The sequence below is a fragment of the Balaenoptera ricei genome, chromosome 6 (genome assembly GCF_028023285.1).
Source record: "Balaenoptera ricei isolate mBalRic1 chromosome 6, mBalRic1.hap2, whole genome shotgun sequence".
NCBI classification, from domain to species: domain Eukaryota; kingdom Metazoa; phylum Chordata; class Mammalia; order Artiodactyla; family Balaenopteridae; genus Balaenoptera; species Balaenoptera ricei.
This window is the reverse complement of record NC_082644.1, coordinates 112,712,353-112,728,399: the sequence shown is the minus strand read 5'-3', so window position 1 is coordinate 112,728,399 and position 16,047 is coordinate 112,712,353. Positions and strand designations below refer to the sequence as shown.

The window sequence follows — 16,047 nt, the reverse complement described above, 5'->3', positions numbered from 1 at the left end:
CAGTGGTCTTTTTCTTAGGGATTTGGAAAAGCTCTTTCTATATTAAGGAGATTAATCCTTTATAATGTGAGTTGCAGATATTTTTCCCCAATTCATCATCTAGCTTTGGATTTAGTTCATGCTGTATTTTTGATTTTTGTAACTGGGTTTATTAATCTTAATTATAATAGTTTAGGAAGATCTTCTAGATGACAAAAATAACCCTTATTTTCTTTCAGTACTGTTATTGTTTAATTTTTTTTTACATTTAAATCAGATATATTTGAAATTCATCCTAGGTTTTGGTATGAAGTATGGAGCCAACTTTTTTTCTAGATAGCTATCAGTTTTTCCTACCAATTCCAACCATCATCTTTATCATATATCCTTAAGCCCTGTCTATTTTGGGGTCTAATTCTAGACTCTTCATTTTCTTGCATTGGTTTTCTGCCTCCTCTTATGCTGTGGCACATATTTCTAATTACTGAGGCTTTGGAGTATGTTTTGGTATCTGATAAGTCTAGTTCCCCCTCTTTGCTCTTCTTTTTCAGAGTTTTCCTGGCTAATGTACCTTATCTGTATGCACTTTAGAATTTCTTTCAGTTGCAGGGGAAAAAAATCCGTGGCCATTTTTGTTGAGGTTGGTTTAAATTTTAATAAATTATTGAAATGACATCTTTAGAATGGGTTCCCCTCTAAGAACACAGTATATCTTTCCATTTGTTCAAGTCTTCATTTTTATCATTCAGGAGCATTTTTTAGTTATTTTTGTTTTTTTCACTTCTTATTAAGTTTACTCCTAGGAGTTTTCTTTCTTGTTTTACCAAACAGTCTATGATTTTACTTCCCATGTAGATCTGCCTTTAGGGAAAGGATATTCTTAATCATGCAAAGAGTAGTGAGTGTCAGTTTAATTCTCACCATAAATTAACACATTCACATTCTGGTTTTATACATCATTCTGTATGAGCAATTAATATGATTCACAATGAGAGATGAATCCAGTCTTCACATACCAGTAAGTCAGGTTTTAGAGCCTGTGAGGCTGAGAGCCAGATCATAGATCTTGGCAAATTTACCCTTGTAAATATTAGTGTATGTTGCCCAGTGGAGCAGCCTCTTGATAAACAGCCAGATACCCTCTCCCTGTGACACTTCAACCATGTGTGTGCCTTTACTTTAAAAATCAATAGCTCACTTAATAAACTTCACCACTTTAAGAAAACCTGTTATGCATGTTAGTTAAACTTGAATGACAGTCTCTTCAGCTGTTACTGATGTTTCTGCATCTGTTTATAAGTAAAAGGACCCAATCTATACACTAATGATATGCTTTGGAAAATTACTATCATTGGTCAAATCTTTAATGAAAGTTTTAAATTCTTATATATTACAGAATTTCACAAACTTATTTGGACAGCCACTAGTCTGCTTGCTTTCTCCTACAGCATATCCAAAAGCTTTACAAGGTATGTTCTGTCATTCCCTGTTGTATCCGTAGGTTGCAAATAAACTTATGTCTACATTTTGAATAATACTGCTCTGATCTTTGTCTCCCCCACCTATAGTGGTCAATTGTGGATTTATAGTGTTTAATGTGGCAAGTGTCAGTCTGAAATAAACCCCGAAGTCTTGCCAACAACCAGGATTCTTTAATGGGCTACTGTTAGGCCTTGAGATAATTCTAAAAGAAATGATAAATCATCCCTGAGAAAAGAGTGGTTTTGGTCCCTTGCTACTGGGGAGCTCATGATTTGTGAATTTTAAAATTTGTGTTGCAGGTGTGCTGGTCGTCATCCATATAGCATGACTTCCTCCAGCTCTGGCTACATATTTTAAGTATCTTTTAAGACCTTGAGATTTCTGGTCTAGAACGCTTCTCAATCTATGCCTAAGTGTTAGAATAACCTAACTGGCACAACTTAAAGGGTGTCTTTTTATTCACATTTTTACCTCGCATTTTTAAAATAAAAGAACCTCTTCTCAGGGTGCCAGAGAGACAGGTCAGTGTTCTGCCTTTTCTCAGGTGGCTGAGAAATGAAAACCTTTTTGTCTTTAATAATTTGTCCTCAGTAAGCAACACACAAAATCTAATCTAATTCCCAGTCATTAAGCTAGGTAAAATACTAAACAAACCTTAATCCTGTTTTAGCAGTACTTGTCACTGTTTCACTATCTCCCTAACTGTGAATAGTGCTGATGTCTCTCTGTGGGAGATGGCATTTTACTGCTACTTCCCAGCCAGAAGTCCTGTCTGCTGACATAGTTTGACACAGGAAGTGATGGTCAGCATTTGAATGCCCAAGAGAAGCTGGAGACTTTTCACCGTTGTTTTAAGGTAAGTTCTGCTATTTAACAGGGAAAAACATGTAGAAATACTAAGTTCATGTATCTAAAAGGCAAATCACTAAGGGATAGAACTTACCTTCAAACAACGGTAAAGCTCTCCTGCTTTGAGGACTTTGTTAACCTGTTTCTTATCATTTTTGGAGAAATGTAACCCCTTCCAATTGCGAGTACTTTTTGCTATCAAGTTTTCCTATCAAGATGCAGCTTTATTTTAAATTGCATGAACCTAATGGGTTAATACCACAATTATTTAATCTGAAAGGTTTTATTGTGAAGAGGGTAAAAACACAGACTCCGGAGGCAAACTGATTGTGTTTGAATCCCAACTCAGCCACTTACCAGCTATGTGACCTTGGGAAGTTACTTAGCCATTCTGTGCCTCAGTTTCTTTCCTATCAAATGGAGATAATAATAGTACCTACCTCATTAAATAATTCTGGGTACACAGTAAGTATTCAATATGTGCTAGCTATTGTTATTATTAATATGATTAATTGAAATATATGTCCTTAACATTTCTTAGTCCAGTATCCTATTTTTTGTGCTGTAAAACTTAGACCTCTAATCCCTTAAATGTGTCCCATCTGGACACAAAACTAGCAGATACCTAAGTATTTGGAATGTCAAATTACGTCCCTGCACCTCTGGTATCTGAAGTCTACAGTTCTCTCTTTAACCAAGAGTCACTTCATTCACTCAGCAAGCATTTATTCCACATTTATTTATCAGGTGCTGTGCTAGGTAGAAGATATAGACAACCGAACGGGCAATTACTGTAGGTGCTCTGAGGGTTTCACAGGAGGAAGCACATGTAAGGTGAACTCCTGACCAGCCCTTGAGGGTTAAGAAAGTGGATGAAATGATATCTAAAGTTGAGTTGAAGGATACGTAGAATTAGATGGGGGTGGGAAATGATTGAATGAGAGTGTTCTAGCAGAGAAAAAGCATGCGAGCATGTGAATAATGAATTGGGGAGGAGCTTTGATGGAAATGGGGAGATGATGTTGGCCAGAGTGAGGACAGTGGCTGGTTAGCTGGAGATAATAATCCTGGAGAACCAGTAGGACTTGATGATGGACTGGATGAGAGGGAATCGGAGAGGAAGGAAGCAGGGATGGACGGCCAGGTGTCTGGCTGAGGTGCTGGTAGAAATGATAATCCTGGATAAGAAGCAGATCTGTAGGAAACAACAGGGGAAAGAATCTACTGACAAGTTTTGATATGTTGAGTTTGAGGTTACCTTTGAGAGTTAAGTTGAGTATAGTAGTCTGGAGCTCCTCTGTCCAATAGAAATATAATGGGAGTCACACATGTGATTTTAAGTTTTCTAGTAGCCACACTTTTTTTTTTTAAGGTAGAAACAAACAGGTGAAATGAATGTTAATGAGACATTTATATTTTATAATTCACAGTGTGTCTCAATTTGGACTCATCATTTTGAAGTGTCCGGTGGCTACCGTAGGACAGTGCCGTTCTGGACCTAAGGAGCTTATTTAGGCTGCAGATTGGGAACTGCGAATTAGTATGCATATAAATGATAACTGAAATTTATGCATAGGTGAGATCAGCAATGTGTAGAAAGAAAATACTGATATTTAAGGGATAGGAAGAGAAAGAGCAACTAACAAAAGAGAATGAAAGAGATTGGCAGTTCTGGTGCTTCTCAGAGGGTTCCATTAGGAGCTGCCCATGATCCAGCACTTGCCATATTTGCATGGAAGTTGTTAGTTGCAGGGGAAAAAAAAGCAAAGGAATATGTTCATTTTCCATTCCTCTTAAGTTTACGAGGCTCTATCTTAAGTTTTTTTCAGCAGAAAGCAATGTACCTGGGATATGTTTTTGTAGTTCCAAGCCAAATGTACTTTGTTGAATTATACTTTAATGATACAGCTTTAATTTTATACATTGTCAGTATATTAAAATGTTCCTCAACTGCCTCTCTTTTGCAAAACTGTTGTCTATATATATAACATGTTTGTTATTACAGATCAGTCTCAACGAGGTAGCCTGTTCACTCTCTTTTTGAACAATCCTCTAATGGCCTTCCTATTTGTCTCTGGATTGTCAAGCATGCGTAGAGGCCTATGGGAAAAGTGTCAAGAATATCTTCGAAAAATCAACCGCGATATTGCCCAGCTACTGACCCATTCACGTTCAATAGGTACCCTACTAATCTAACTGCACACTTAACAGAATGTACTATAATGGTTTAAAATTGTTTAAATTGTTTGAATTTGTAAAGGTATTTGTTGAAGGCAGGAAAGTTGAGAAGGTTTTCCTGAACATTTCTTCCCTTTTGAAATGTATTTTCCACTTAAGTATCCTTTTACTGTCACTTTTCTCCTCTTTGCAGATCAGGCATTTCTCCAGTTCTTTGGAGATGAATTTCTTCGCTTGCTTCTCACAAGATTTATCTTTTGTTCAGCCACCATGAGGATGCACAAGATTTTTCGGGTAGGCAAAGAATATCATTAAAGATCAATTTTGCCATTTTAGGTATTTAAGAGTCATATATTATATTTCACTTGTATTAAATAAACTTTGACTAGATCCAATATAATATTCACACATTAATATGTAAGGTATAAAGATGAACAATCTAAGGCACATCTGAGTAGCTACCACCCAGTTTAAGAAGCAGAAAGTTTTCATTGCCTTTGAGGCCCCTCTGTGGGTCCTCCTGATCCTGTCTCCCCTCTCAAATGAAACTAAAACCCTGAATTTTATAATTGTCATTTGCTTTTCTTTATGGTTTTGTCACATGTTTTTGTGTTCCTACACAACATGTTCATGGATCCATATTGTATGTATTCTTCTACATCTTGCTTTTTGACTCACTGTTACGTTCCTGAGATTGAGCCATGTTGATGACTGACTGTAGCTTTCATTCATCCGTTTTCACTGCTATATAGGATTCAATTGTTTGACTGTACATCCCAAATTACTCATTATCTACTGATAATGGCCATTTGGGTTGTTTCTGGTTTGTTATTATTATAAACGATGCCACTGTGAAATCTTCCATCAGTTACCTGGCACACATGTGTAAGATTTTCTCTGCAGAACATACTAGTAGTGGACTGCAGAGTCAGACACTATAGATGTATTCAGCCTTACTAGTTAAAGCTCTGGTTATACCAGTTTACGCTTGCAGTAGCTGTGTGTAAGAGTTGCTATTGGTCTAATCCTTGCCAACACTTGTTGCTGTCATTCTTTGTGTTTCATGTGGATCTGGTGGATGTAAGTAGTAGCTGGTTGTGGTTTCAAATGTCATTTCTGGGATTACTCTTGAGGTTGAACAACTTTTCATATGTGTTACTCTGTGTTCTTCTTTATGAAGAGTGTGTTCAAGTCTTTGGTCTGTTTTGCTCTAAGTAGTTTGTTTCTTTCTGTGTATTCATGTAACTATGTAACACTCTTCAGTGAGGTTTTAAAAAATTTAGCCATTTTTCACTTCTTATAAGTAACATTTGGTTCTTTTTCAAATACGCTTAAATATTTTCAAAAGTCTTTTGCCATTTTTAGTTTTAAAATATGATATTTTTTCCATTTTATGATCATAATTTTAAAATGTGAAAGAGTTGTGCAGTGAATACCCATATACACACTAGCTGGATTCTGCAGTTAACATTTTGGTATATTTGCTTTCTCACATATTTGTCCATTTATCCATCTCTCTTTTTTCAATCATCAGTTCATCTCAGTTGTTGATGCATTTTGAAGTAAACTGTGGACTTCACCCCTCAACACTTCATCATGCATATAAATAACTGAAATTTATATTTATTTACTTACTTCTTTTTTTAATGTAAAGTTTACATACAGTGAAATGCACAGAACTGAAGTGTACCACTAGATGAGTTTTGACAAATACGTACTCCTTTGTAACTCAAACCCCAATCAAGTCATACAACATAGCATCATTCCAGAAAATTTTCTCCACACCCCTTTCCAGTCAGTCCACTACCCATTATCCCAGAGACAATGCTTTTTTTATTATTTTCACTACAGATTAATGTCACCTATTCATGAACTTGAATTATACAGTGTAAACCTTATTTGATCAAGCTTATTCTTAAGATTCATCTGTGTTGTTTCATGTAGAAGTAACTCATTCCTTTTGAATAGTTCCATTTTCTGAATATATCACAGTTTATTTAGGCCTTCTCTTTTTTTTTTGGCTTCGTCAGGTCTTAGTTGTGGCATGCGGGACCTTCGTTGAGGTGTGTGGAATCTTTCGTTGTGGCTCACAGGCTTCTCTCTGGTTGTGGCACGTGGGCTTCTCTCTAGTTGTGGTGCACGGGCTCCAGGGTGCATGGGCTCTGTAGTTTGCGGCGCGAGAGCTCTCTCATTGAGCCCCACAGGCTCAGTAGTTGTGGCGCGTGGGCTTATTTGCCCCACGGCATGTGGGATCTTAGTCCCCCAACCAGGGATCGAACCCACGTCCCCTGCATCAGAAAGTGGATTCTTTACCACTGGACCATGAGGGAAGTCCCCTAGGCCTTCTCTTTTTGATGAACACTTGGGCAGTTTTAAACTTTTGACTATTATAGATAAAGTGACCATGAACATTCCTATACAAGTCTTTTCCAAAGACTTAACGTTTTGAGTTTTCTTGGTCATAGAGTAGGTATGTTTTTAGTTTTATAAGAAACTGCCAGACTTTTTCTCAAAGTAGTTGTGTCATTTTCTGTTCCCAGCAACTGCATGTGAAAGTTGCTCTACATCCTTGCCAACACATAGTGTTGTCAGTCTTAAATTTTAACCAGTCTGTTGGATTTATAGTGGTATCTCTTTGTATTGGTTGGCCAAAAAGTTCATTCGAACCTTTTGGCCAACCCATAGTTTCAATTTGCATTTCACTGATGAATGAGGATATTGGACATCTTTTCATGTGCTTGTTAGCTGCATTTTATCCCATTCTGTTGGCTTGCCTTTTCGTTTTCTTAACAGTGGCTTCTGAAGACTAAACTTTTAAAATTTTGATGAAGTTTGAACTAATCAATTTTTTTTTCTTTTGTGGTGTGTTTTATCTAAGAAATCTCTGCCTATCCCAAAGTCACAAAGATTTTCTCCTATGTTTTCTTCTAGGAGTTTATAGTCTTAGCTTTTACATTTAGTTCTATGATATGAGTTAACTTTTGTTTACAGTGTGAAGTAAGGGTTAAAATTTCTTTTCAGTATGGGTATGAAATTGTTCTAGTATCTTTTGTAGAAAAGATTATCCTTTTTTCATTGAGTTACTTTTGTTATTTTTTGAAAATCAGTCAACCATATATGTATAGGGATATTTCTAGACTCTAAATTCTGTTCCATTGACTGATAACATTTTTCTCTAATATACTGCTGCCGTGATAATTGTAGGTTTATAATAAGTCTTGAAATCCTTGTAGTGTGAGCCCCCCCGCCACTGCCAAAATGTTTTACGTGTTTTAATAGTTTTAGATCCTTTGCATATCAATGTGAATTTTATATTTTGATTGGGATTGCATTTAAATCTATATAATCAATCTGTGGAGAGTTGTATTTTAATAATATTGAGTCTTCCAATGAATTAATATGGTATATCTTCCCATTTATTTAGGTCTTCTTTAGTTTCTCTCACCAATATTTTGTGGTTCTCATCATACAGGTCTTACATGTGTCTTATTAAATTTATTCCAGAGTATTTCAAGTTTTGATGATTTGTAAATAGAATTATATTTTTTATTTCATTTTCCAATTATTTGTTGCTGATACATAGAAACAAATGTTTTTATGTATTATCAGCAAATAATGTTTTCTAAATTAACCTGGGGGACTTCCCTGGTGGTCCAGTGGTTAGGACTTCGCATTCCAATGCAGGGGGTGCAGGTTCGATCCTGGTCAGGGAGCTAAGATCCCATGTGCCTTGCGGCCAAAAAGCAAAACATAGAACAGAAGCAATATTGTAACAAATTCAATAAAAACTTTAAAAATGGTCCACATCAAAAAAATCTTAAAAAAATAATAATAAATTCACCTGTATCCTGCAGTCTTGCTAAATTGAAGTATTTGCTTTGTTACCTTTCTGTGTATTCCTTAAGGTTTTCTATTTACATGATCATGTCATCTTCAGACAAAGGCAGTTTTACGTCTTCCTTTCCAATCTGTATGCCTTTTATTTTGTGTATGTGTGTGCTTTTTTCAGGGCTAGGTCTTAGCAAAATGGTGAATAGAAGTAATGAGAATGAATATCCTTGCCTTGTTCCTGGTTTTAAGGGAAAAATTAATCATTTACCATAAATTATAATGTTAATTGTTAGTTTTTCATACACACCCTTTTTCAGGTTGACTGAGCTCCTTTCTATTCCTATTGCTGAGAGTTTTTATCAGGAATGGGTATGAAAGATTGTCAAATACTTTTTTTCTGCATTAATTGATCCTGATATATATTAATTCTGTTAACATGGTGAATAGCATTGACTGATTTTCTATTAGTAAGTCAACCTTGTATATCTGGGCTAAACACATTTTGTGGTCATGTATTATCCTTTTGCATTGTTGGATTCATTTTGCTAGTATTTCCTTTTGGATTTTTGTATCTGTTTTTATGAATGATTATAGTATTTAATTTTTTCTTGTGATGTCTTCATGTGGTTTTGTTATCAGGTTAGTGCTGACTTCATAAATTGAGTTGGGGTGTGTTTCATTCTCTTGTATTTCTTAAAGAGTTTCTTTTCAATTGGCATTATTTCTTCCTTGAATGATTGGTAGAATTCATCAGTGAAGCCATCTGGACCTGGAGTTTTCCTTTTGGGGATGTTTCAAATTATGAATTCAGTTTCAAAGGCTATTCATGTTTTCTATTTTGTTCTTAGTTTTAATCACTTGTGTCTTGCAAGTCATTTTCTAATTTATTGCCAAAAAATTGTTGATAATATTTCTTTATCCTTTTAGTCTCTGTAGACTCTCTAGTGATCTTTCATGACTCATATTGGTAATGTTTCCTGTCTTTTTTTTTCCAGTCTAGCTAAAGGTTTGTTAATTTTAATGATCTTTCCAAATAAACAGCTTTTACTTTCATTGATTTTTTTTTTACTACTGTTTTTCTCTTTTCTACTTAATTTATTTCCATTCATACTTTATTATTTTTCTTCTTTTTAATTACTTTTATTTTAATTTGCTCTTTTAATTTCTATGTTTTAAAGCTTAGATTGAAAACCTTTTTTCTCTTCTAGTACAAGCACCTACCCTTTAAGCTTAACTGCTTTAGTTATATGATTTAGTTATATGATTTCAATACTTTTAACTTTATTGAGACTTGTTTTATGACCCAGCATGTGAATTATCTTGGTGAAGATTCTTTCTGCACTTGAAAAGACTATGTATTAGATGCTATTCTAATATATGCTATTAGATGTATGCTTCTGCTATTATTAGATGGAGTGATGTATAAATGTCAATTCAGCTTGATGTTCCAAGTATATTAAATAGTGTTCTTCAAGTCTTCCATATTCTTATCTGATTTTCTGTCTCCTTATTCTATCCCTGATAGAGAAGTATCTAAACCTCTAATTATACTTGTGAATTGGTTAGTTTCTCATTTTGGTGCTGTTTTTTCATTGTTCATTTTGAAGCTGTTATTGAGTTTGTACATACTTAGAGTTGTTATGTCTTGTTGAAATTACCCATTCATCATTATGAACTGTCTTTATGTGTGGCAGTATTCCTTGATCTGCAATCTAGTTTGTGCAATATTAATATAACTATACCACTTTTCTTCTGGTTTGTGTTTGTATGGCAAATCTTGTTTTATTCTTTTACTTTTAACCTATATCTGTCTTAATATTTAAAGTGGAATTCTTTTCAACAACATTAGGTCCTGCTTTTTTATCTAGTTTGACCATCTCTACCTTTTACTTGACATTTGTAGTTTTAAATTACATTTAAATTAAGTATAATTCTTAATATAGTTTGAGTTAAATATACTATTATTTGTTTTCTATTTGTCCTGGCTGCAGTTTGTACCTTTTTTCTTTCTCTCCTGCCTTCATTTTCATTCGACTTAATTGAGGTTTTGTTTTGTTTTAGAATTTTATTTTAATAACACTGTAGATTTATGCTGTATCTCTTGTTTTGCTTTTTTAATATCACTTCACATTTAATGTAATTATCTTACAATAGTATCATTCCATTTTCTCCCTCCCAGTCTCTACTATTATTGTCATTTGACTTTTGAGTATGATATATACTATTTGATACTTTGTGGTTATCATAGCATTAAACAGTCAATTATCTTTTTTTTTTTTTTTTTTGCCACACCATGCAGCATGTGGGATCTTAGCTCCCTGACCAGGGATCGAACCCGCACACCCTGCAGTGGAAGTGTGGAGTCTTAACCACTGGATCGCCAGGGGAATTCCTAAAAAAATTTTAATGAAGAGGAAAAAGCTTATATATTTATTATTTCTGGCACTCTTGATTTCTTTCTTTAGATTTAATTTTCCATCTGGTGTCATTTTTCTTACCACAGAATTTCCTTTTTCATTTCTTATAGTGCAAATCTGGTGGTGATTAATTCTCTCATTGCTTATTTATCTGAAACAGTATTTATTTCACTCTGGTGTTTTGTGAACCATGGGTTATTTAGAAATATGTTACTTAGTGTTTAAATTTTGGGAATTTTCAAGATATCTTACTGATTTCTAATTTAATTCCTTTGTGGTCAAATAGTATGCTTTGTATGGTTTGAGTCCTTTTAATTTATTGAGACTTGCTTTATTGTCTAGAATGTGGTCTATAATGGTAAATGTTCTAGGGACACTTGAAATGAATGTATCAATATATGCTGCTACTGTTGAATGAAGGGTTCTATAAATGTCTGTTAGATCTCCTTGGTTTATAATGTTGTTCAACTTCTTTATAGCCTTACTGATTTTCTGAATAATTGTTCTATTATTACAATGTGTAATGTGTGTTTTCCTCTGGCTGTTTTTAAGATCTTCTCTTTACATTGGTTTCCTACAATTTGATTATGATGTACTACCTTGATATGCTTTTCTTTGTTGCTTTCTTCCTGCTTGGGGTTTATTGAGCATCTTGGAGCTATCTAAATATCAAGATATTTAAGATATTTTAGAATACTTTTGGCCATTATTTCTTCAAACATTTCTCTACTTCTCCCTTTCTCTTTCTGGAGCATCAATTACATATATGTTAAACAACCTAATATTGTCCTACAGGTCACTGATTTGCTCTTTTTTTTTTTTTAAGTGAAAAAAGGTTTATTTACATGCTCTTCATTTTTTAAAATGTCTGTTTTCTCTCTGTGTTTCAGTTTCTGTTGTCTTCAACTTTACTGATGTTTTCTTTTGCAGTGTCTAATGTGCTCTTAATCCTATATCCATTTAGTTTTTCATTTCAGGGATTACATTTTTCTCACCTCTAGAAGTTCTTTTTGGTTCTTATAACATTTTCCATTTTTCTCCTCATTATATTTATGTTTTCTTTTGTGTTCTTGAATGAATAATAATAGCTAAAGTCTTTACCTACTAATATACTGTATTCTCTATCATTTATAGGTTTGTTTTTATTGGTTTTTTCTACTGGTTAGGGGTCTCATATTTCTAATTCTTTGTATGTTTAGTAATTTTCTGTTAAACTGTGAGCATTATGAATTTTCTGATGTTGAATTCTGTATTTTGTTGTCTTTAAAGAGTGTTGGGCTTTGTTCTGGCAGGAGTTAAATTACTTGAACATCTTTTTGACCTTTCCCTGGCTTGTTTTTAAGCTTTTTAAGGGCAGATTTATTACAGTAGCATTAACATACAGAGGTAGATTTATTTCAGCCTAGTACTAAGAAGCATGATTTCTCTGGGGTCTCTTTTATATGTCCACTGTTTCAACACATATTCTCCACCCTTGGGGTGTTTGGTCGGAATTCAAACATGTCCCAGCCCTGTGTGAGCTGAGAGAATTGTTCAGATTACAGTAGCCCCCCAGCAGTTCCTGGTTTTTTGTTTTTTTCTTTTTTTAGGGTTTTTGAGCTTTTCATTATTGTCACTCCTCATAGTATTTAGTGTGGTAAAACGAAAATTTGGTCTCTGTAATATGTAATTACTGAGGCCTACAGGCACAAGAGAGATAGGAATGACCTTTGAATATATGGACCGTCATGTTAGATGTATAGAAAAGTGGTAATTTATTTTTTCAGTAAATTTTAAGTATGTGGCAAAATTGTAGTCTATAGAAAGTACCAAATGAAGAAGAATTTCCAAATGAGAATCACTTTATTCTTGAAATTGTCTTCTTCTTTTGCTTCCATGTGATTACAAAAACTATTTTCTTTTATTAGTCCTTTTCTGTCCTTTTTTTGTTTTTTCCCCTGATCTTTCATCTCTCTTTCTAGGGACTCTTTTTTTCACTCTCTTTGCTAATATGCTTAGAAACCTCATCCATTTTCACGGCTTTTAATATTTATTTTCATGTAGATTGTATCAGTGTATATATTATATATGTATATAGTATATAGTATGACATAAACTGCTCAAACCTGTCCTTCTTCTTTTTTAAAAAATTTATTTATTTTATTTATTTATTTTTTGGCTGCATTGGGTCTTCATTGCTGTGCATGGGCTTTCTCTAGTTGCGGTGAGCGGGGACTACTCTTCATTGCGGTGTGCGGGCTTCTCATTGCGGTGGCTTCTCTTGTTGCAGAGCACGGGCTCTAGGCGCACGGGCTTCAGTAGTTGTGGCTCGCGGGCTCTAGAGCACAGGCTCAGTAGTTGTGGCGCATGGGCTTAGTTGCTCCGCGACATGTGGGATCTTCCCAGACCAGGGCTTGAACCCGTGTCCCTTGCATTGGCAGGCGGATTCTTAACCACTCTGCCACCAGGGAAGCCCTCAAACCTGTCTTCTGAGATACGGTCCTGAATTTTCAAATTCTGGTGGACGGGCTGTCCTCTTTGTATAGCCCATTACGTTAAATAAAATATACCTGAAACCTGAAGCTTTATACTATCCCCAAACTATCTCCTCCTTTACATCTCTTTTTCTCTGAGTAGCTCTCAACTCTTCTTTCAAGTCATCCATTCCTGAAATCTTAGTCATTTTTGACACCTCCTTCTCCTATAATTAATTGCCCAGGCCCATTAGTTTGACCTTTTCAACGTTTCCCATGTCTTTTCTCTCATTTTAATTTCTACTGAAACATGTATTTATTTATTCATTAACAAATACTTTTTGAAATTCTGTGTATTTTAGGATTTTTCCCCCCAGCAAGTAGGAATTATATGGTTTCCACAATATGGCATAGTTCCCAGAAATGATAGGCCCCAGTAAATATTCATGAAATAACTCACTAAATGAATATATTGGGTTGAACCATATGAACTTATCATTTTTTGGGTCAAAATGGTCAAATGTCAGCAATTTTGTATGTTCAACAACTATATTACCAATAGGAAGGAGAATGTGCATATTAATATTAAGTTACTTCTTAATACTGTTCATATTAACAGTAATATTAATGTGTATAATTTTCTTTCCTTAAACTATAAAATTGACTTTTCTCTTCTTTGTTTACCAGGAAACACGAAATTATCCAGAATCATATCCACAACTGCCAAGGGATGAAACAGTGGAGAACCCTCACCTCCAGAAGCACATTTTGGAATTAGCATCCATTCTGGATGTGCGAAACGTGTTCCTTGAGAATACCATAGACGACTATTAAAACAAAAATCCTCTGTTGAAACAAGTTTTCATTTGCCACAGATTTTAAATGGTGCAGTTTTCTAATGTGATGACAGACACATAGTGGTGTTATTTAGCTTTTATTTTTCAATTTAGGACCACCATTTTAAAAACAAGCTGAAAAAAATTGTTCACACTTTTAGGGTAACTGTTTTAAAATACAGTATTTCAGGTCTTTTAAAAACTCGATTAATCTTGGAATTTTTATTTTTTGGTTTTGAGGTACGGATACTTACCTCTAACATCTGATCCTACACTCATATAGTCACTATTCTCACCCTGAGAAGAGTAAATCATTTATTTTTGTATAATGAGGAAAACCCAACTCTTATACTTGGACCTTAAATGTGTGGATTTGGAAAATATGTAATTGTTCACAAATATGAAACTAGCCAGCATGGACTACTAAGAATCAAGAACAGAGCCCTTCCATAATATTTCTTTTCATTCCAAGTTAGTAGATAGAAAAATATGTGATTCTTTGAAGCCTAATCAAGATAGTTCTTAAAAGCATTTAATTCGTTTAAATGCTGTCAAAATTTCAGTAACTGTATAGGATTGATTTGCATCTGAAAAGCTGAATCTTTAATTGGGGTCTTGAGATGATACATATCATTTGGAATGTGTGAGTCCTGTGTTATCATAAGATATGTTTGCATATTTTGTTTTCTTTGTAGTCTTTGAATGCTGGAAGTGAAAAACAATAACTTTTAAATCTTTCAGTCAAAAAATCAGATTGTCGTTTTCATAATACAGTGTTTGCATAGGAATTCCATTTAAACTTTTATTAATTAATGAGATCAAGTTTAAAGACTGTCTAGGTTGAGGTCTGTGGTATACAGTAGAGAGTTTGTAATCTTTTTGCCTAGTTCAGATTTATGAAACTTCAGAGTAGTTACTAATTTTAGTTGAGGGTAACTGAATTGTTATATAATTAAAATGGAAGTTGCTTTTGCATTGACAATTTGGAAATCAGGTTTTTAAAAACTCCTTATATTTACAATTTTATATTTCATGCACAAGTTTTTTATTATTTTATATAGGACCCAGTGTATTATATAAAGATTTTTGTGTTTTTTCTTCCCTTTCATCCTCTTCATAATTTTACAGGCACTAGCTATGATTTCTTTTCCCTCTTTTGACTCCCCAGCATTCAAGTTCAGAAATCTATGAATCAAAAGCCCTTCTACCTAATTTTCTGTACAGGCTCACAACTCTACCTCTGGCAGTCCCAGGGGAAATGAGGTGTTTGCTTTTGGTGCCTCTTTCCTATGTCCCTAGGGAAATTTTACTGTAATATTTTTAACTTGGTTTTTATTTCTAACATACAGAATTATTTTGGTCTAAGTTATTCATATACGTGTTCCAATTTGTTGGTTTTTCATCTGAAGTCTTGAAGTTATTGTTTTTGGGTTTGGGAGCCTTTTGGGTTTTTTAATTAATTTTTTAAAAGTCATTTTTGTTTGTTCTTTTAAACATTATTTCAGAAGGCTTTGGAAAAGTTACCCTGGAGAGAGATTTCCTTTGCTAGTGGGTTTTCATTATCAGATAAAGACTGCTTTCCTTTTTTTTTTCCCCCAGTACCTTAATAAACTTCATAGCTTTCCTTTCATAACAGTGTTCACCTGAACTACAGCAATAGACTGTCCTTAGTTATCTGACCTCTTGTTTCAATTCCCCTGAAGTTCTGTGCCAGTAAGATTCCTAGCAACACATATTCTTCTGTTCTCTGATGCTTAAAATAATATTTATCATCCTGAGCTTTATCCTCACTTGATTAACATAAAGAACACTGGTTTGAGAAGTAGGAGACCTGAGTTCTAATCCTGGCTTTCCTGGTAACTAGCTTTATGCCCTTTGACAAGTGTCTTCATGTCTCTGCTTTTTAGCACTCTCATCTGTAAAATGAAGGCATTGGCCCAAGGTTCTGTCCAATTCGGTGGTTCTATAATTTGAACTCTCGGTTCCAAAAGATATTGATTTTCCCACCCCTGCCACCTGGAA

General features: G+C 34.4%; 1 protein-coding gene across 3 annotated transcripts in view; it reads left to right on the top strand.

Moving 5' to 3' along the window:
- The window catches only part of SCAI (suppressor of cancer cell invasion), a 130,801-nt gene extending 116,753 nt beyond the window's left edge, over positions 1 to 14,048 (top strand). For all 3 annotated transcript variants that reach the window (XM_059926571.1, XM_059926572.1, XM_059926573.1), the window contains 4 exons: positions 1,376 to 1,448; positions 4,316 to 4,489; positions 4,682 to 4,782; positions 13,877 to 14,048. In XM_059926571.1, coding sequence (XP_059782554.1) covers positions 1,376 to 1,448; positions 4,316 to 4,489; positions 4,682 to 4,782; positions 13,877 to 14,023 — 495 coding nt within the window. In that variant the 3' untranslated portion in view covers positions 14,024 to 14,048. The remainder of the gene's footprint in view (positions 1 to 1,375; positions 1,449 to 4,315; positions 4,490 to 4,681; positions 4,783 to 13,876) is intronic.
- Positions 14,049 to 16,047: the final 1,999 nt, after the last annotated feature.